The sequence below is a fragment of the Rattus rattus genome, chromosome 7 (genome assembly GCF_011064425.1).
Source record: "Rattus rattus isolate New Zealand chromosome 7, Rrattus_CSIRO_v1, whole genome shotgun sequence".
In the NCBI taxonomy this organism is placed as follows: Eukaryota; Metazoa; Chordata; class Mammalia; order Rodentia; family Muridae; genus Rattus; species Rattus rattus.
In genome coordinates, this window is record NC_046160.1 from 83,937,147 (window position 1) to 83,955,101 (window position 17,955).

At 46.0% G+C, this 17,955-nt stretch overlaps 1 protein-coding gene across 10 annotated transcripts in view; it reads right to left on the minus strand.

Moving 5' to 3' along the window:
- Trim9 (tripartite motif containing 9) overlaps nucleotides 1–17,955 on the minus strand; it is a 99,458-nt gene that overhangs the window by 12,970 nt on the left and 68,533 nt on the right. For 3 of the 10 annotated variants that reach the window (XM_032907888.1, XM_032907883.1, XM_032907893.1), the window contains exons 6-8: nucleotides 15,294–15,451; nucleotides 10,900–11,038; nucleotides 10,055–10,087 (exon numbers count right to left, since the gene is read on the minus strand). In XM_032907888.1, coding sequence (XP_032763779.1) covers nucleotides 10,055–10,087; nucleotides 10,900–11,038; nucleotides 15,294–15,451 — 330 coding nt within the window. The remainder of the gene's footprint in view (nucleotides 1–10,054; nucleotides 10,088–10,899; nucleotides 11,039–15,293; nucleotides 15,452–17,955) is intronic. The other 7 variants (XM_032907891.1, XM_032907890.1, XM_032907886.1 and 4 more) reach the window with 4 other exon arrangements.

The following is a 17,955-nucleotide window of genomic DNA, read 5'->3' on the forward strand; positions in this document are numbered from 1 at the left end:
GTATGTGGACAGTTTATAATAATTTTACACTGTCATAGTCTTGGAGGCTAGACACTTAGAAACGTCTGAGGAGGAACCATCAAACTTCTGTGAAGTCCCGCAGAGGACGAATCCCCAGCCAGCACCTTGTGTTTGGAGTTATTGATTTTATGACATGGATACAACTCATTTTGGGCTCCTCTCCCCAGGTACTATCCAGGGCCAAATGAATCAGACCACCAGTCCTGCAAGCATCTGATATCAATCATCAAACCCCATTAAATCATCCCGACTCTGAGCTAAATAGATATTTATAATTACTTTTTAACACATGAATCCTCTTTCTGGTCCTGCTTCCCCAGATCACCTCCTGGTTTAGCCAAAGCAGCTTTAATTCACATTGAACACGAATACAACTACTGCAGTGTGTATTTCGTGCTGTACTGTGGGATACAGGAAGAAAGCACATCCCACTTCCTCACCTTCTCTTTCAGGCACAACTAGTGGTCTCAGTAGCCTTCAGAGAAGGCTCCTCCTTGGCCCTTAACTACTGTCAAGACAAAGAAGAATGAGGCTTTGTAGTTTTGTTGTCTGGAATACAGGACAGAAGCTAATGTTTGCAGTAACAATCACCACCTTTATCTGACAAGCACTAGAGAAAGACGGGGGCCATCTTAGGACATTGCTACTGTCTCATCGTGGGCATCTGTGGACCTGCCTGGCTGAACTTCACTGAGTAAGAGCAGTTTGGTGGGAGGGATGAACAGAAACCTATCCACACGGCTGAAGGTGGAGACTGCACTCACTTGGGGCAGACGGTGTATGTACATGCTTATGTGTGTGCGTGGACACAGGCAGGAGGACAGTTATACTTATTCCTCAGGCACTATCTACCTTGTACTGTGAAACAAGGTCACTCATTGACCTGGAGTTTCCCATTGGCTACTCTAGTCAGCCCGAGAGAGCTCCACTGGTCCTGTCTCTCTTCCCAGTGCTGGAATTACATGTGTAGTCAGCCAACCTTTTTTCTCTTTAGACGTGGGTTCAGGGTTGAATCAGGTACTTATAGGGTAAGCACTGCACTGACTGAACCATCCCCTCAGCCCCACTCATATTGGTAAGCTCCGGATGAGAATTGTATTCCAAAGCAAACGTGTCCCTCACACTGTCTGTCAGCTCTGTCAGGACCGATGGGTTCCTCTTTCCCTTCCCACTGGGTTCTGGAATGGAGACTCAGCTAATGGTAAGGGGCTCTGCTCTAAGGAAGCACTCGAGATTTACCAAGACGAAGTCCTACTGGGGACCACACATGCTCTTTACCGAGTCCTGGGATGGAGAAGGAAAGATCCAGGTGGCATAGCCTATTTGTAGCCATTGTTTGACACAGACTGAAGAAATACCATGTGTTAGAGACTGCATTAGAACTCAGGAGTTGAGAGGCATGAAGCTGGCAGGGGAGCCGACTATAAGGAAATAATCAGGAGAAAACATGTCAATTATTATTAATAAGTTTTATACTTCTGGGGGTGGCGTTTTTTTATTCTAACATGAAGAGTATTACAGATTTCTTAATATTTGAAAACTTAAAAATTAAGTCTTAGAAGATGTAGAATAATTTGTACGTGTAAATGATTCCATCTTTAAAAAGTGCTTGTGTGTATACTACGTGTGAAAATGCCCACAGAGGCTAGAAAAGGACATTTGGGTCCCATGAAACCAGAGTTACAGGTCGCTGTGAGCAGTGGGTTCTCAGAACTGAACTGCGGTCCTGCAATTCACTCTGGGCCCCGGCCATCTCTCCAGCCGGATACATTATACGCTTTAACGTGTTATTTTGGGGACTCAAAGGCGAGGAGTGAAGCTTCTTATGCAACACCGCTCACGAATTCATCTTCCTCTGTGTCCTGGGGAAGCCCTGGATGTCCTCCTGTCTGGCAGGCACAGCTTTGAAACTGAGCGGCCATTGGGCCAGAGTCTAAGGAGGAGGATTGATTTTTTTTTCAGAGCACAGCAAACAAGAGAAGCCGGAGGGAGCTGCAGGGGCCGCGTAAGGACGAGCTCTGCTGCAGGGTGAACCCTGCGAAATGGTCTGCTCTTGTCGGGAAGATTTTAAAAACAGCTGAGGGGGATCGCGGAGAAGGAAGCTGTTTTCTCCAACGACCAGGCAGGCAGGCGGAGTCACAATTATGCCCAACGGCTGTATGATTTATAACAAAAGATGGCTTCTTATGCATTCTTAAGAGTGGGGGTAACTGCTGTCCAGGGGCAAGAAACAGATCTGTTTCGAAAAACCTCCTTTAAAAAGAATTAGCCAGCTCCCTGCGTCCTAAGGATGGTTGTGCGTTTCCTTGCCCAATCTCTCACTCTAATTTAGAAGAACATCATGGAATCATTGTCAGCAACTCTCATCGGGAGACCTGATAGTCCTTACACTTTAATTAGACACACACTCCCAGGGGACCGGAGAGCACATCCCTCTAGATCCAGAGAGGCCTGAAGATCTAACTCAGAAATGCCACATGTCAACATTAAAGGGACAAAATAGTGTTTTCTCTTCTGGGTTCCGAAATTTAGCCTCATCTCTCTCTCTTTCTTTGTGGTAAAATTTATCCAAATTTGGCCAAATTGGTATGATTTACCTACGTTGGGGATTTTGTGCTAGGAGTGGATGTTCTAATTAAGTTAGGTTTTGGAAAGGCTGGGATGCTCTGAGCAGGCAAAACAAAGCAGAGGCATGGAAAGAACACACTCCCAGGACACCTGTTTTTTATATATGACAGTTTCCCAAATGTTTAATTTATTGCTGGATATTTAGTATATATTTAATATATGATATTAAATGTTATAGACATAATGTTTAGACCCACCAAGACCTCGGAGGAGGCACTGGGACTGGCATCGGACCTGCATTCAACATACAGTAATAGTGCTTCCAGCCAGACAAAGACCACAGAAGCACTAGTTGTAGGAACTTAAGGGTTCTGTGGGTTTACATAGAAAAGAATCGAAGCCTAGAAAGGCAGGAACAAACACATCTAAGTCACGAGCTCAGCTGTGGCCAGACTGGAGACAGTGGCAAGATCGGTTTCTGGTGGATGAAACCGAGAATGACAAAGCTGGGTTTTGTTTTGTTTTGCTTTGCTTTAGTTTTTGATTTTTTAAAATGTTTTAGAGGTGCACAAAGAGCAAAGTGTACGCCATGGGTCAGAGTTGTCTTTAGTGACGTAAGCAGCCATCTAGGATTGAGGGGATGACTTAGCACCGACCACAGACCCTGTACTGCATTGGGGATGAACCTTTTATTCCCTAAATAGGGTTGTTCTCTGGACAGCAGTAGTGAGGAACTGAAAGGCAAATGTGCCACTCTCCCCTGGGGTGCTGGCCATAGGAGTAGGTGACTACAGTGTCCCTTGACGCTGTTCACCTGAGGGGTCTCTTCCTTACAACTTCCATGGGATGGGCCATCTCAGTGCACTGGGGTTTTAAAAAGAAGTCCTTAGGCTCACCTAAATTATATTTATAAAGGGATTCTAGACATGCATACCTGAGGCCATTTGGTGTTCTGACGGGTGGAGGCAGATTCTGACTGTACTACTCAGTACCTCAGGGTGGTTTCCTTTGCTGGGCAGGAGGAGACGCTGCTACTATAAGGGCAGCATGACACTGAGCATCTGCCCAGGTGGATTCTGGGAGGATGGCAACTGGGACATCCCATCCAGGATTCTTGAGAATCCTTTCTTTGGTGCCCAGGGCCCACAGTTAGCAGAAGTGCTGGATGGATTGTACAGCCTTGTGTAAAACACAGCTCTCTCGGATTCCTGTTTCTTTCTCTCTACTTTCCTTCCTAAGATTAGATCTAGAGGGTGGGAAAGCTATTAATCAACTATGATGGCTTCAGGCTAGATTGGCCTCAAGCCCCTCATCTGTAGGAACTTTTGAGGCTCTCATAAATCTCTGACACTCTTTCTCAGTGACAATCCCTCCTGCCTAGAACATCCAGTCACACTGGAGAGAAGGGACCCCTTAGGCCAGAGGTTCTCAACCTGTAGGTTGTGACTCCTTTGGGGGCTTGAACAAATCTTTCACAGGGGTGGCATGTCCGATCTCCTGCCTATCAGATATTTACATTATGGTTCACAACAGTAGCAACATTACAGTTATGAAGTAGCAATGAAATAATTTTGTGGCTGTGGTCACCACAACACGAAGAACTGCTGGAAGGATCACAGCATTAGGGAGGTGGAGAAACACTGCTGTAGACTAAGTGCTTGCCTGGGATGGGGGCTGGGGGATGTTGCAGGGTTTACAGATGCTGGAAATGAAGCTACTTCTACATCTTCTCAAAGCAAAGAGGCTAGATTCTTTTTGACAAAAGTCATCTATGGCTCTGGGAACATCAGCGTCCTATTTCTGGCCAGTGGAGAGACAAGGCAACATCACAAGCAGCTTCATGCTGAAAGGAAATGTTTACACACCAGGTAGACTTGGGGTAGATTTCTTTCTCTTTCCAGAGGCAAAGGCAAATGACACTTTTCTAACATCAGCACCATAGTGTGCTGTGCCACAGTATCTGGTGTCTGAAAGAGCTGGGTCTGAAGTGTCACTTCACCTCTCAGAGCTTAGCTGCCCCAACTGGGGTAGGATAACCACTTCCTCATATGGTACGGTGGCTGGATTAGTGGTCCATCCAAAAATACCCACATCTGAATCCCCAGAGACCTCTGAATGGGTTACCCTTAGAGGGAAAGGGACTTTGCAGCTCTTCCATTAAGACGCTTGATGTGTGCAGACTATCTTGGGCTGCCCACGTGGGACCACGGTTATCACAAGGGATCTTACGTAAGGAAGGCAGAGTCAGAAGGAGGCTAGAAGATGCTGCTAGATCTTAAGATAGAGGAAAACGCCTTGAGCCAAGAAAGGAAGGTGGGTGCTGGAAGCTGGAAATTACAAGGAGATAGATGCTTTTATAGACTGTCCTAAAGGAACCCAGTCCTGCTGACACCTCACTGTTAGCCCAGTAGGATTCTGATCTCAAAAAGTGTAAGGGGATCAAGTGTCCTGTTTTACACCATTAATTTTACAGCTACTTGTTACAATAGTAGAAGACTAACATGGGGGCATGAGGACCATTACCTCAGCAAAGCAGGGTCCATGTGAGTGAGTGAGTGGTGAGTGTGTGTGTGTGTGTGTGTGAGAGAGAGAGAGAGAGAGAGAGAGAGAGAGAGAGAGAGAGAGAGAGAGAGAGAGAGAGAGAGAGAGGAGAGAGAACAAGAGAGAGTGAGAGAGAATGAGAGAGAGAGAGAGAGAGAGAGAGAGAAGAGAGGGAGAGAGAGAGAGAGGACAAGAGAGGGAGAGAGAGAGCGAGAGAGAGAGAACAAGAGAGAGCGAGAGAGAATGAGAGAGAGAGAGAGAGAGGAGAGAGGGAGAGGGAGAGGAGAGAGAGAAGAGAGGGAGAGGAGAGAGAGAAGAGAGGGAGAGGAGAGAGGAAGAGGAGAGAGAGAGAGAGAGAGAGAGAGAGAGGAGAGAGGAAGAGGGAGAGAGAGAGCGATCGAGAGAGCGAGAGGGAGGGAGGAGAGGAGAGGAGGGGAGAGGAGAAAGGAGAGTGGGAGAGGGAGAGGGAGAGGGAGGAAGGAGAGCGCATGCGCATGCGTGGGATCTTGACGTCAGTGGCAGGCACAGAGATGTAGTGTAGTCTGTTTAACTGTCATGGGGGTGGATAATTTTTTCAATGTATGAATTTATAGTAAAATGCAACAAATGTGTGTGTGTGCGCATACATGTATGCACAGCACGTAGAGGCTAAAGGTAAGCATGTCTTTATATTTACAGACAAGTGTCCTTGACGGGCTTAGCTGGCCAGCAAGCCTGAGGGGTCCTGGTTTCTGTCTTCCTGGGTCATGCTTACAGGTGTGCGTGTGTCGCTCTGCCCAGTTCTTTATGTGGGTGCTGGGAACCTAATCCAGGCCTTTATGCTGGTTCAACATGTGCTTTACCAACCAAGCTACCTCCTGGCCCAATAATGAATAGTTTTTATATGATTTCTCTATTATACTTCCCTACCCCCAAAATATTGTGTGGCTGCCGTGTAACTGTCATTCTTCATGGAGTGTTTTGATGGACAATGAAGGAAGCTGTCAGCATTGGCATGAATGATGTAAAGTCAGTCTGAGCTGAAGGTTTCTGGTTGGTGGGTTTGTGTTTACTTCGTGGTGCGATTCTACGGAGCCTTCCGAAATGTGCTTCACATCCCCTGGGGGCTTTAGACGGAAATCTTTCCACAATGCACTGCATGTTTTTAAAATTTCATAGACGGCAGTGCGGATCTAGTAGGGTGTACCTTCTCTTCTGGTTGTTTCACCCTCGCTCACTGCCCTCAACAGCCTCAGCCTTTCTCAGTCTCCCTCCCTCTTTCCATAGATATGACGCCTATGTGTCTGTGATTTCATGTGGCACAGGCTCACTTAACTCACCTATGGCCATAGAAGATCCTTATCCCTTATCCCTCCATTCTTTTGCCTTCCCCACCTAGAATTGCAGGCCTGGGCTACCACGCCTGGCTCCCAGCCTTTTCTCCAATGTGGCTGCTGGGGTCGGAGCAATGAGTCGATGAGTTTGTGCAGACTGGGTACCTAGGAACCAATGAGCCTAGACTTTGTATCTTTTCCCCATGCTAACCATAGTCCATTCTTCTGACTTCATGGTTTCAAGATGGCGTTCTAGACTGAAGGACGGACAGCTTAAAGAGGAGAGCTGTTGGGGCGTGTGCAAAAGAGCAGTGAGGTCCCCGAGCTAAAGGAGACAGCTGTCCTCTGTGCGTCTCTGTGAATATGGGGCTAAGTTGGTTTCTGGTATGACCTAGATGGTCAGCTAGTCGGAGTTCTGGAATGATCAAGTTTACTGTTGCTGTCAAAGTAGATTGCAGAGTTTTTTGCCTCATACATCACAATCCTATCTGCTTGGATTTCTCCCCCTACATCTTTCCCGGGAAGTACTCCTCCACCTCCTTAGATCTTGACCGCCCCTCCCCCCCCACAATGTGTTGCAAGTTACTTCGTGTGGCTATTAGGCATGGAATAATCATGGTAGTAATTCTATTAACACATATTGCCAAATTCTTTTAGAAACATTTTTATTTTTAGAAGTGACTACCTATTATTTTAAACTAAACCTTAAGGTAGAAGAATTATGGTGATACACTACTCTGGAACGATCCACACACTCCTGGCATACAGTCTATCTGGAAAGCAATTGGGGAACACAGGCCAAGGGCCTCAAAAATGCCCAGAAGTAGCTCTAGGCCCATGACCCTGTCCAGATGAACCTTCCACAGAGACTAGAGACAAAGAGTAGGTTTTGTGTAGAGGTCTTAATCCTACACTCTGCTCAAGGGGCAGCAGTACCTCCTCTGGAAGACTGCCAGGCATGAACACTACAGAGTTTCCTGGCCTTGGGAGGCTCAGCAGAGTAGAGTCCCAGGAAACCTTTCCTCACGGTGAGCTCAGGGCCCCAGGGGTATCACCAGTGCTGTACCTCAGTCCTTCTAGATAATGATAGGTAGGAAGAAGGTACTGTTGGCTCAGGCGGGCAGAAGGGAATCACGGGGCAATGAGCAGGAAGTTCCCCGTCAGCTCTCAGCCTTGCCTGATTGTTTTTGGTGGAGGTAACAGTCTGTGGTACAGAATGAGCCTCAGAACACACTGTGTTGAGAAGGCCTCCTTACATAATGGCTTCAGGACTCTTTGCACATGGCTTCAAAGGCAGTGCATAGTCAGGAGAGTTACTCGATGAGTTAATTAAAACCTTCATCAACAACAAACATGAACAACTAGGTATATGAGCCTTATTTTAACACGTCACTAAACTACTTCATTAATGTCATCTTTTATTTACTTACTTATTCAACTACTTGTATATGCTGTGAGGGAGCAGCTGGCAGGCCTGTGAGGACAGAGGACAACTTTCCAGAGTTGGTTCTTTCCTACATATGGGTCCTGGGATTGAACTCAGGTACTCAGACTAGAGGGCTCTGCCTGCTGAGCTACCCTGTCAGACTCAATTCATTAACATTCACAGTTGCTTGTGTTTATATTTCTTCTTAAGTCAGGAGAGTTTGGTTGAGATCTGGGACTGGGTTCATTCAGTGTCCGTCCTGGACACATCCCCAGTGACCTGCTTTCAGTGGGCCAACCTGATTTGAACCTAGGTAACACTGCATTTCCCATTGGTTTAAATTATTGTGTATTGTTTTCTGGACCAATTTTCTTATGTATTTGTTGTCTCTCCTTTGCAGACACATGTATGTTTTTTAAAGCTCCATCTCCTTTTCTAGCCTCTAAGGGGGACAGGGACTCTACACTTCCTACCCACTGTGTGTCACCACACCCACTTATCAAATAGTCTCTGATAGACAGACAGACAGAAACACTCAACTTTGGTGGGGAGGATGATCAGAATTCACAACAATGCACACATTTGATTCCCCCCATGTAACATTGCCTCTGGGTTTTGTGACAGAGCACTAGTGACAAGTGATTTAAACACACTTCATGTATGCCATTAGTTTGGGCTTGCTGTAAAGTATGAAATGTGCCCTTCTGAGATACTGACCTGTTTGCTGTTCTGAAGTTTGGAAAGACGTTGATCCTTGCTAAGGACAATGTGAAAGACTATCACGAAACAAAAGCTAGAATAAAACACCCAGCCGCCCCAGCAAAACAAAACAAGAAACTCCAAAGTAAACTTTCCAGAAACTGTAGAAATAACAGGAGAAACAGTAAATGCAACAGACTTTTTAGATCTCCATTGCGGCATTTCCTCACTGACTTTTAGAAAACCGAAAAGGATCTAATGAGACAGGCTTCTCCATTGTAACAGATTGGTCAAGTCTCCTTTGAAATGACAGTTTGCTACGTGTCCCCTCACTTCCTAAATCTGGGGTCACTACATAAATGAGGGAGAACAAATCGAACAAAACAAAGTGTGGAGAAAGAATGTGTGTGAACTTTATTTCATCATGAGCGAATCACTTCTGGGCAGTAACAGAGAACACTGATATATCTACATGGTGGTTGGGGTGACTCACAGTCACATACATACCTTATATATATATATATGCACATAGTATATATTATATAAAATTCGTGGAGGAATGGATTTCTACAATACAGTTTCTTTGTTCGTAGAGAACGTGGTCCATTAGTTTCACTTAGAAAATGACCCCCGATTCTGTAACTGTGGTACCGGGGATCGCAGATCCACATCTTGTAACTAATACTAGACACCGGTATCCCATGAACATTGACAAGAGACTAAGAAATGTCACCTTCCTGTGGGGTGAAAGGACAGACACAAGTGCTCAGGTTGTTAGTAGCTGATTTGAGTATAATAGCCTGCGTTCTATAATCTAGTTGAAGAGAAACAGTTTCCAGACAGTTCTGTTGACAGATAACAGTTAACCCTGCCACAGCTCCCCCGCTCTGTGGCTACAGCACCTCCCATCTCATCAAACCGCCTTCAGCACATGGAGCATTGTGGCCAGCACCATGGGCCTTCTGCAGCGCTGTCAGAAAGAACTCTTGGAGGCCCTTAGCATTTAGTATGGTATTTCAGGAAATGAGGCAACAGCTCTCAAGCTGGTAGGTCACCCCAGAAGGAAGGTGCCAAAATGTTAGGTCTGGGGAAAGAGCTAGATGTCACACCACTGTCGTCTTTGTGGGTGCAGGTCATGTGAGTATTTCATACTTAACAAACCTCTTCTTTGAATAGCTTCACTCAGACTTAAGCCCACTCCCCCAAAGCATTGCTTTCCCAGCTGTGGGTCTTTCGCCCCTGCTGTGGGTCTCAGAGTTGTGCTTGTTTTGAACCATGTGAAGCATGTTAGGGGTGACTGACACATGCTGAGGTTTGCGAAAGGCTGGAGAAGCCGCCACAGTTCTTTTAGCTAACATCTTGACTTTGAACAAAGACGACGTCAGAGATTAGTTGTGGCGAATGCCAGTGGGATAGGAGATGATTTAATCCACGAGTAAAACAACACCCAAAAGTCCCAAAATGCTTTGGCGCCAGCCACACATACCCTTCATAGGTTTTGTCTCATGGGCTCCCGCTGCTTGTAAGATAAAAAAACATTAATGCCTTAGAGGTCATACCAGGCCATCATATATATATGCAAACTTTCTAGACAGATCGTCTCCAATGACCAGAATAGTTATAGTACAGCCAAGAACCATATGTCCTCTAGAGAGATAATGTCGTACAGTGGCACTAGACAGCCTAACCACCCTAGAGGGACGGTCAAAGACCCACATGGCGAGGTAAAACAGAGTTGCTGGTCTCTTCCTGTTTGGTGCCCACAGGAAATCTCAGTCCTGGTGCTGATGGCCTGGGCTTTGGATAGGAAAGGAAGGAGTCCGAGCTGGTTAAGCCAGAAGAGGTCAACAGGCTCTAGCACCCCGCACCCACCAGAAACATGTTCAAGTCATACAGCTCTACGGCTGGAAAGAATCTAAATTCCAGCCCCTTCGGGAGCAAGCAAGAGCTACAAAGACACGGAGAATCACGTGGGCAAAAGCGGCCACTAGTGTGTCTTGGTGGGGAAGGGGAGACTGCTCTAGAGCCTAAGAAACTCCGTCTTAGACACGGGGCACATTCAGGCTTGCACGTTCAGCTTCTTCCACTGTAGCTTAGAGGGTTAGCAAAGGAAGCCATTGGCACTGCTGATGTGGGGTCTCTGCTTTGCTCACATCCACACCTCATGGGCCTTCTAAAGGCAGGAGAGGGACACAGTGGCTCTGGGGCCGGAGACAGTGCAAGTCATGGAAAACTTGAGGGATGTGGTACTGATGGGGTTACCTCCAGGCTGCCAGCCAAGTTAGACGCCACGAAGTTCCCGCTCTGAGGGATACTGCTGAAGGGCCTTACCCTCAGACGTCTGGAGGACCAGTGTCTTGCTGTAGGGGCTGACTCCTGTTTTGTTGAAGGCCTTAACGCGGGCGTTGTATGTGCTGTTGAAGTGAAGGCCGTCCACTGTGCACATTGTTTCTTTTCCAACATACACTTCCTGTCAACAGAAAACAGGACACCATTTATGGAGAGTCATCACATGAGGAACAGGGAGGGAAGTGTTGCTCAGTGGTAGGTGGCAGATGCCATGCAGGAAGAGCTACAGTGGACAAGTGAGCTCCCTGGAGAGACAGCCCACAGCCTTGCTCTACTAGGACACTGTTTGCTGAAATGCCCAGGCTTGTCCTATGACAAGCATTTGTGGGCCATGCCTACCTGATTAAAATTTTCCTTTCTTTGATTAGTAAGAAACTGAGTGAGCAGTGGTCTGACCTCTTAAGGCTGCTGCATGGCCACACCTTGAAGATATGAAGGAGCAACCTCAGGGCGAACTTTAATAAAATCAAAAATATTTCCAGATTTTTTTAAAAAAAAATTGTCCTTAGAAGAGACTGGTAAGCAGGCGTATCATTCTCAAAGACCAGTTGTTTTAAACAATATTGTTTGAGTCAGACTAGGGACCGTTCTTTCTATTGCCTCTGTCAGCCGAGCAGTAAATTCCTCAGTAGGTTCCTCAATTTCTGTTGTATCAGCAAGCCCTTTGGTGTTTGCTTCTGGGATCACAGCTGATACTTTCCTTAGAGCTTTCTTAGTCATCATTAGCTGAGCTGCTGCTCCAAGCCATTCCCCTGCACCCGTAAGCTTTCAGATGCTAACTGTCTTCCCCTCTTTTGCCCAGGCATCTTAGATAACTCTTTATGAGTCAAGTTCTCATACATAGTCATTCATAGTAAAATATTCCCTTCACCTGGGCAGGCTTTGGCCACTTGAAACCAATCATGAGGAGTCATAAGTATTTTAATTGGCAGGAATTCCCAGGAGGGATCCTCATTTCCTTCAGCGTTCCTTATAATCACTGGAGAAGCAAGTTAGTACAGCTTTGCTATCTGCCCAACCCAGACCTGAATCTATGAGTTACAGGGCTGCTTAATTTATCGCTTAAAGCCTGTTACCTAATCTGTAAAACAGGGACATTAATATCTACTCCTCGAGATGGCCACGAGGGCAATCTAACTCTATATATGTAGTTATTGTCGTTCAAAAGGGCTCAGTAGCTTACTCGTGATCAGCGGCTAGGATTTAAAAAGCCGTAACTGGGAGTTTGTGGCTAAGGTTATGCGTACACGTGGTGTTTATAGAGAATGTAACACCTTGATCCATCAGCACGGCTGGTACAAAGCATCTTTGAAAAGCATAAAACCATGACGGTAGACTGTAAGCTGTGTTCCTAACTGAAGCGAGGATTACACTTAAAGCCGTTGGCATGGAGGTTTGCACACAGTATGGAGGGAAGGGGGAGGAAGGCAGAATGACATTTCAAAAGCTTAAAATAAAGCCTCGCATAACGCACTTTCCACACAGGTTGGGGCCTTCTTCCCTCAGCCCTATACTTTGCAGAGGTTTGCTGTTGTAAGAACATTCTGCGTTCAACACACAGCTCTAAAGCGGCAGCTCTCTGCTGAGGTCCTGGACTAGCCAAGGAAAAGCCATCGCTGCGGCAGCTAGGAAAACCTGCATGGGCTTTCAGAGAGTCTATTCATTCAGAGAGTCTGAGATTCATCTGTGCATGCGAATTACCTAGGAATCATATGACAATAGAGTTTGGTTCCCACAGGTCCCTGAGGTAGGGTCTGAGACTTTGCATCTTTTAACATGGGCTGAAGCCAGTGCTGAATAACTAGATGGGTCCTTGAAGGGGTCATGTCCTAAAATAAGGGCGACCCCTTCTTATGGCGGTTGTGGCATAAGTGGAAGGGACCATGTGAGAGCTGTGGTTAGACTAGAAGGGACCAGAGGGTGACTCCTTTTAATCCTGAGCTATAAGGAGAGAGGAGCCAGCTGGTGCTGTGATTTTTGAGTGAAATGTCTGTGAAAGGGCAGCTGGAAGAGAAATTTCTCTGTGAGAAGATGAGTGGCTTAGTTGGATGTTAAGTTTGGACCAGCTTCAAAGTGTCAAAGTGGAAAATTCTCCACAGGTAGACATTTGGGCCTGACTTTCAGGAAAGATGTGGGGTGAAGACACAGGCAGGGAGGCACGGTGAGGCACCAGGAGAAAGAGAGCCCTTGGAATAGCAATGCCTGAGATGATATCCAGACACGATGAAGGAGGGCAGCTGTTTCAGGGAATGAGGAAAGCAAGGAGAGAAAAAAATAATAAGAAACGAAAGGCCAAGAAAACGAAAGAGTTGAAGAGGCCAAAGAGGTAAGACGCTGACCAATACACAGACTGCCCCGCGCACACGCATGCACGCAAGCACGCACACACAAGGGCATGCAGGCAGGCACACAACCCACAAGACTCCTGTTTTGGACTGGAAGAAACTTGATTTTCCATGCCAGTCAACACATACATAAATAAAGGGAGGAATTCTACCAAGGCAGAGACTCTTGAGGAGATGTGTAGAAGACACCTCCTATTGAAAGGATGTATATCTAACAGAGACGAAAACCAGACAGCCGTGTGGTCTTTGCTCTTGGAAGCCAGTGGGCCCTTGGCTAGTGACTGGAAGAAAACCTCATCTTCTGAGGCTTGTGGTTTGTTTTGCCATGCTGGAATGGGCTTTGGTACCCAGAAAGCTGCTCCTTTGGGTGGTTCCAGCATGGGACCTTCCAGGAATGAAAGCTCAGAAAGACTGAGTGGGGTAGGAGAAGGCGAGCTGTGAGTGTAGGAGAGAGGAAGAAAGTTCTCTGTCTCTGCCTCTGTCTCTCTGTCTCTGTCTGTCTCTGTCTCTGCCTCTGTCTCTGCCTCTGTCTCTCTGTCTCTGTCTGTCTCTCTGTCTCTGTCTGTCTCTCTGTCTCTGTCTGTCTCTCTGTCTCTCTGTCTCTCTTCTCTCTGTCTCTCTGTCTCTCTGTCTCTGCCTCTGTCTCTCTGTTTCTGTCTCTGTCTCTGTCTCTGTCTCTCTCTCTCTCTCTCTGTGTGTGTGTGTGTGTGTGTGTGTGTGTGTGTGTGTGTGTGTGTGTGTGATGGCTATTTTGGTTGTCAACTTGACTACATCTGGAATTAACCAAAACATCAAAATTGCTGGGCACATCTTTGAGGGATTTTTGCTTAATTAAATTATTTGAAGTGGGACGGTCTACCTCCAATCTGGGCCATATACCCTGCTGGAAGCCTATATAAGGTCATGCAAGAAGGAAGCCTCTCTCTCTGCCTGTTTGCCCTCACTAAGTCCATTCCATCAGTGGCATCATCATCTATTTACTCAGGCTTCTAGCATATAATGAAGACCAGCCGAGACACACAGCCTCATGGACTGAATTACTACTGGGTTCCTGGGCTTCCCATTCATAGTCAGTCATTGTTGGACTAGCTGTACCACAGCCTATAAGTCACCTAATAAATCATATACATATATTTTTTCTATAAGTTTTTGTCCCTCTAGAGAACCCTGACTAGTACAGTGCATTTGAGACAGAAGCAGGCACGCACAGTCAGGTAGCCACATAGAGATCATTATTCTGTGGGCAAAACAGCCATGTCTTGCCCAAAGGCAGCTGCTTCATATCCAAGGAGAACCAAGCCCTCCCAGTGTGGTCAGCACTTCCTTGCTTTGCAGAAGTATTAACTTTTAGGCACCGGTTCTGCCTGATGGAAAGCTAATCCAGAAGAAGAGGAAGAAGAGGAAGAGGAAGAAGAGGAGGAAGAAGAAGAAAGAAGAAGGGAAGGAAGGAAGGAAGAAAGAAAGAAAGAGAGAGAGAAAGGAAGGAAGAAAGAAAGAAAGAAAAACAACTGGACAAAATTCTAGAAAAACTCTTCACAACAAGGAGGCTGTAATAGAAGAGTTTGCCAGGTAAGAAAAGTGTCAGTGGAAGGCATTAGAATCTGTCATTGTGGACACAAGGTTCGGGCAATGCTTGATGGCACTATTAGCAGTGAATCGTGACAGTGGCTGTAAGGGCTAATGTTGCAGGCTCATCCCTGCTACAGCGCCATGCTGATTTTACAGACTATCTAATGGAGTCTAAACAGCAAAGTGCCACACACACACTGTTGTCTTTGGCCCATCTCCCTGGCACGTGAGAACCCGAAGGCTCAGAGAGACAATACACAGGCTGTATCACCCAACTAAACCGTCCTTGTGAAAAAGCAGAATGATTCGAGAGACTCCATCCATCTTTGATGATACAAGACAAGAGATCCCCGCAGGGCAGCCCAGCTCCAGGAGAGATGGGAGAACCAAGTCGGGACTGCACAGCAGGTCCTCTGAGGGAGCTCCTGGCATTGCTTCGTAAGTAGTAGGTCATCTACTTACCCGGAACTGACCACCACTGCCATCATCCAGCTCCAGAATGTAGCCATCGGCGGCCACAGTGGACAGAGGGGGCTGTTTCCAGGACAGTGTAGCACTGTTGTTGTGGGTGCAACACTCCTCCAGCTGGAGGATGGGGGTTGCTGGGACTGGAGAGGAAGCTGAACAGAAATTAGTGCCACTCTAGCTTCTGTTGAGTTACAGCCGTTTCACTATCTTGTAAGGGTAAGCTTCCCCCTCACAAGCAAGTAGTCTCAAAACACACACACACACACACACACACACACACACACACACACACACACACACACACGTCTCTCTTCCCATGCATCCATTCACGAGTGCCCTCCCAGATCTTGTGCCCACAAACAGGAGCAGCAGCTGTGGGTTTTGAAATTAGGTAACAAGTGACAGACTGCGAACTTCTGAAGCACGTGACATTCTCATGGCAGTTGTAGCATGGGACGGTGAGAGGTCATGTCCACTTGTTTTTCAGGTATAGGACAATTTAGCTGTGAGCCCAGAGGCAGATCTGAGTGTGACTGGAGGCTTCGGTGTTCTCAAGTCTTGTGAGATGTGACTGGTAACCCTCTCTAATTTAGACTGTTTCTTTTATATTATTTCAAACCATAGAGTTGCTGGATCTTCAGACACATGGACGTAAAAATTCCAGTTGACAGCCTCCATTCCCAACATGGGAACTCAACATACGTAGCTGAGAGAAATGCTTTTAGCAGATTTTTTTTAAAACTTGAGTATTTCTTTTTATTTTATGTGTGTGAGTGTTTTGCCTACATGTATGGATGTGCACCCCTTGCAAGTCTGGCGCTTGTGCAGGTCAGAGGGAAGGTGTCCGGGTATTGGAACCAGAGACGCAGACAACAGTGAGCTGCATGGGCTCTGGAAACAGAACCCAAGTCCTCTGCAAGAGCAGCAAGTGCTTTTCACCACTGAGCCACTTCTGTAGTCTCTTAATTAATATTTAAAAAAATACAAAACCAAAACAACGACAGAAAGTACCAGAACATGCCCCAAGGCTCCATACTTTAATTATAGGAGAGAGCACTTTGGAATTCAAGTTTGGCGACATTTAGGTGACACACACACACATTAATGATGGAACTTGTGGTATGCTGCACCAACATGGGACTGGTGAGTCCTGCACTGAGTTAAGGATGTTCCTGTCAGTCACCCAACCAGGATGTGTTGATTAACGGCTGCTTAGGAAACAGGGTCTGTGGTGGATGACCTAGGAGGCAAACACAGCTACAATGTATGTGCATGATGTGAAGGTGAGAGAGGCCACCTTATGCTTGGGAAAGACTCCCAGTGCAACCAGATTCGAGCTGACAAATCAAGCGTTCCATAAAACAAATTAGGGAGTAGCTAACTGAAGGTGATCCATTGGGAACAAAGTCCTGCTTCAAGTTTCAATGGTGTAGGGCAGAACCTTCTAAGAGACCAATGACTTCTGCAGCCATTGAGTGCCCAGAGCATCTGAATTTGGAGGAAAGGAAAGAAACTCTTGCTTTTTTTTTCCATAACAAACTCCAGGACTCCATGAAAAAAGGAGACAGAAGATGTAACTTTAAAGGCTATAAAAGCACCAGGCAGAGACAGGCATCACTTGGGTGTTACTACTGAGGGCTAGCTTGAGTCTATTCGTATGTGAAGCTTTCTTTATTAAAACTATGTCTCGTTTATAAATGGAATATGTATTTTATGTTTATGTGGGATTTAGCCAATCGGTTGATCTAGACATGTGGATGAATCTTCCTGGGATTTTTATTCTGTTAGGAGTATCATGAACCCACTCCTTGGACCATCTGCCTCATCAGCCCTGTATCAATCTTTAATTTAATTCAATGATGCTGGGAGCAAGTATACACTCCATCAATTATAAAATCAAAGACTAAGACCATGAAATGATTTCAACTTGAAGCATACAAACGCCTGCAATGTCCGAGAAGAAACGCAAATCTCCCTGTTAGACAAAGATCATCAAATAAGTAAAATGCATGATGATACACAGAATTAAAAGAGTACACATGGAGGGAGCCACGGCTTCAGCTGCATATGTAGCAGAGGATGGCATTACCTGACATCAATAGGCAGAGAGGCCCTTGGTCCTGTGAAGACTTGGTTCCCCAGTGTAGGGGAATGCCAGGGGGTTGAGGTGGGAGTGGGTGAGTGGGATGGGAAGCATCCTCATAGAAGCAGGCAGGGTGGGAAACCGGGAAAGGGATAACATTTGAAATGTAAATACATAAAATATCCAATAAAAATAATAATTGAAAAACCCACCAGGACTCCGTTTTGAATCCCCAAGAGGAAGACTGAAAAAAGAAACAAATAACTTGGGGGGGAAAAAAAACCTGTCACTAATGCTCAGGTCTTGATTTTGTCTCATATTAAAACAGGAAAATGACCAAAGTGGGTGAGGGTGGGGGTACACAGAGACAGTGGCATGTCTAAATTGGACCCTGTTGCTTGTCTGACTCTGATTCTCTACAAACTAAGAATTAGTTTTTCTTTTTCCATATTTATCTATTCCTTATTTACCACAGATGATGTTGTATATGAAAAGCAAGCATGTCCAAGTTACAGCCTTATTAGCTAAGAGTTGGGTTGACATTTAGAAAACTAGATCTTTTTATGGTGGGTG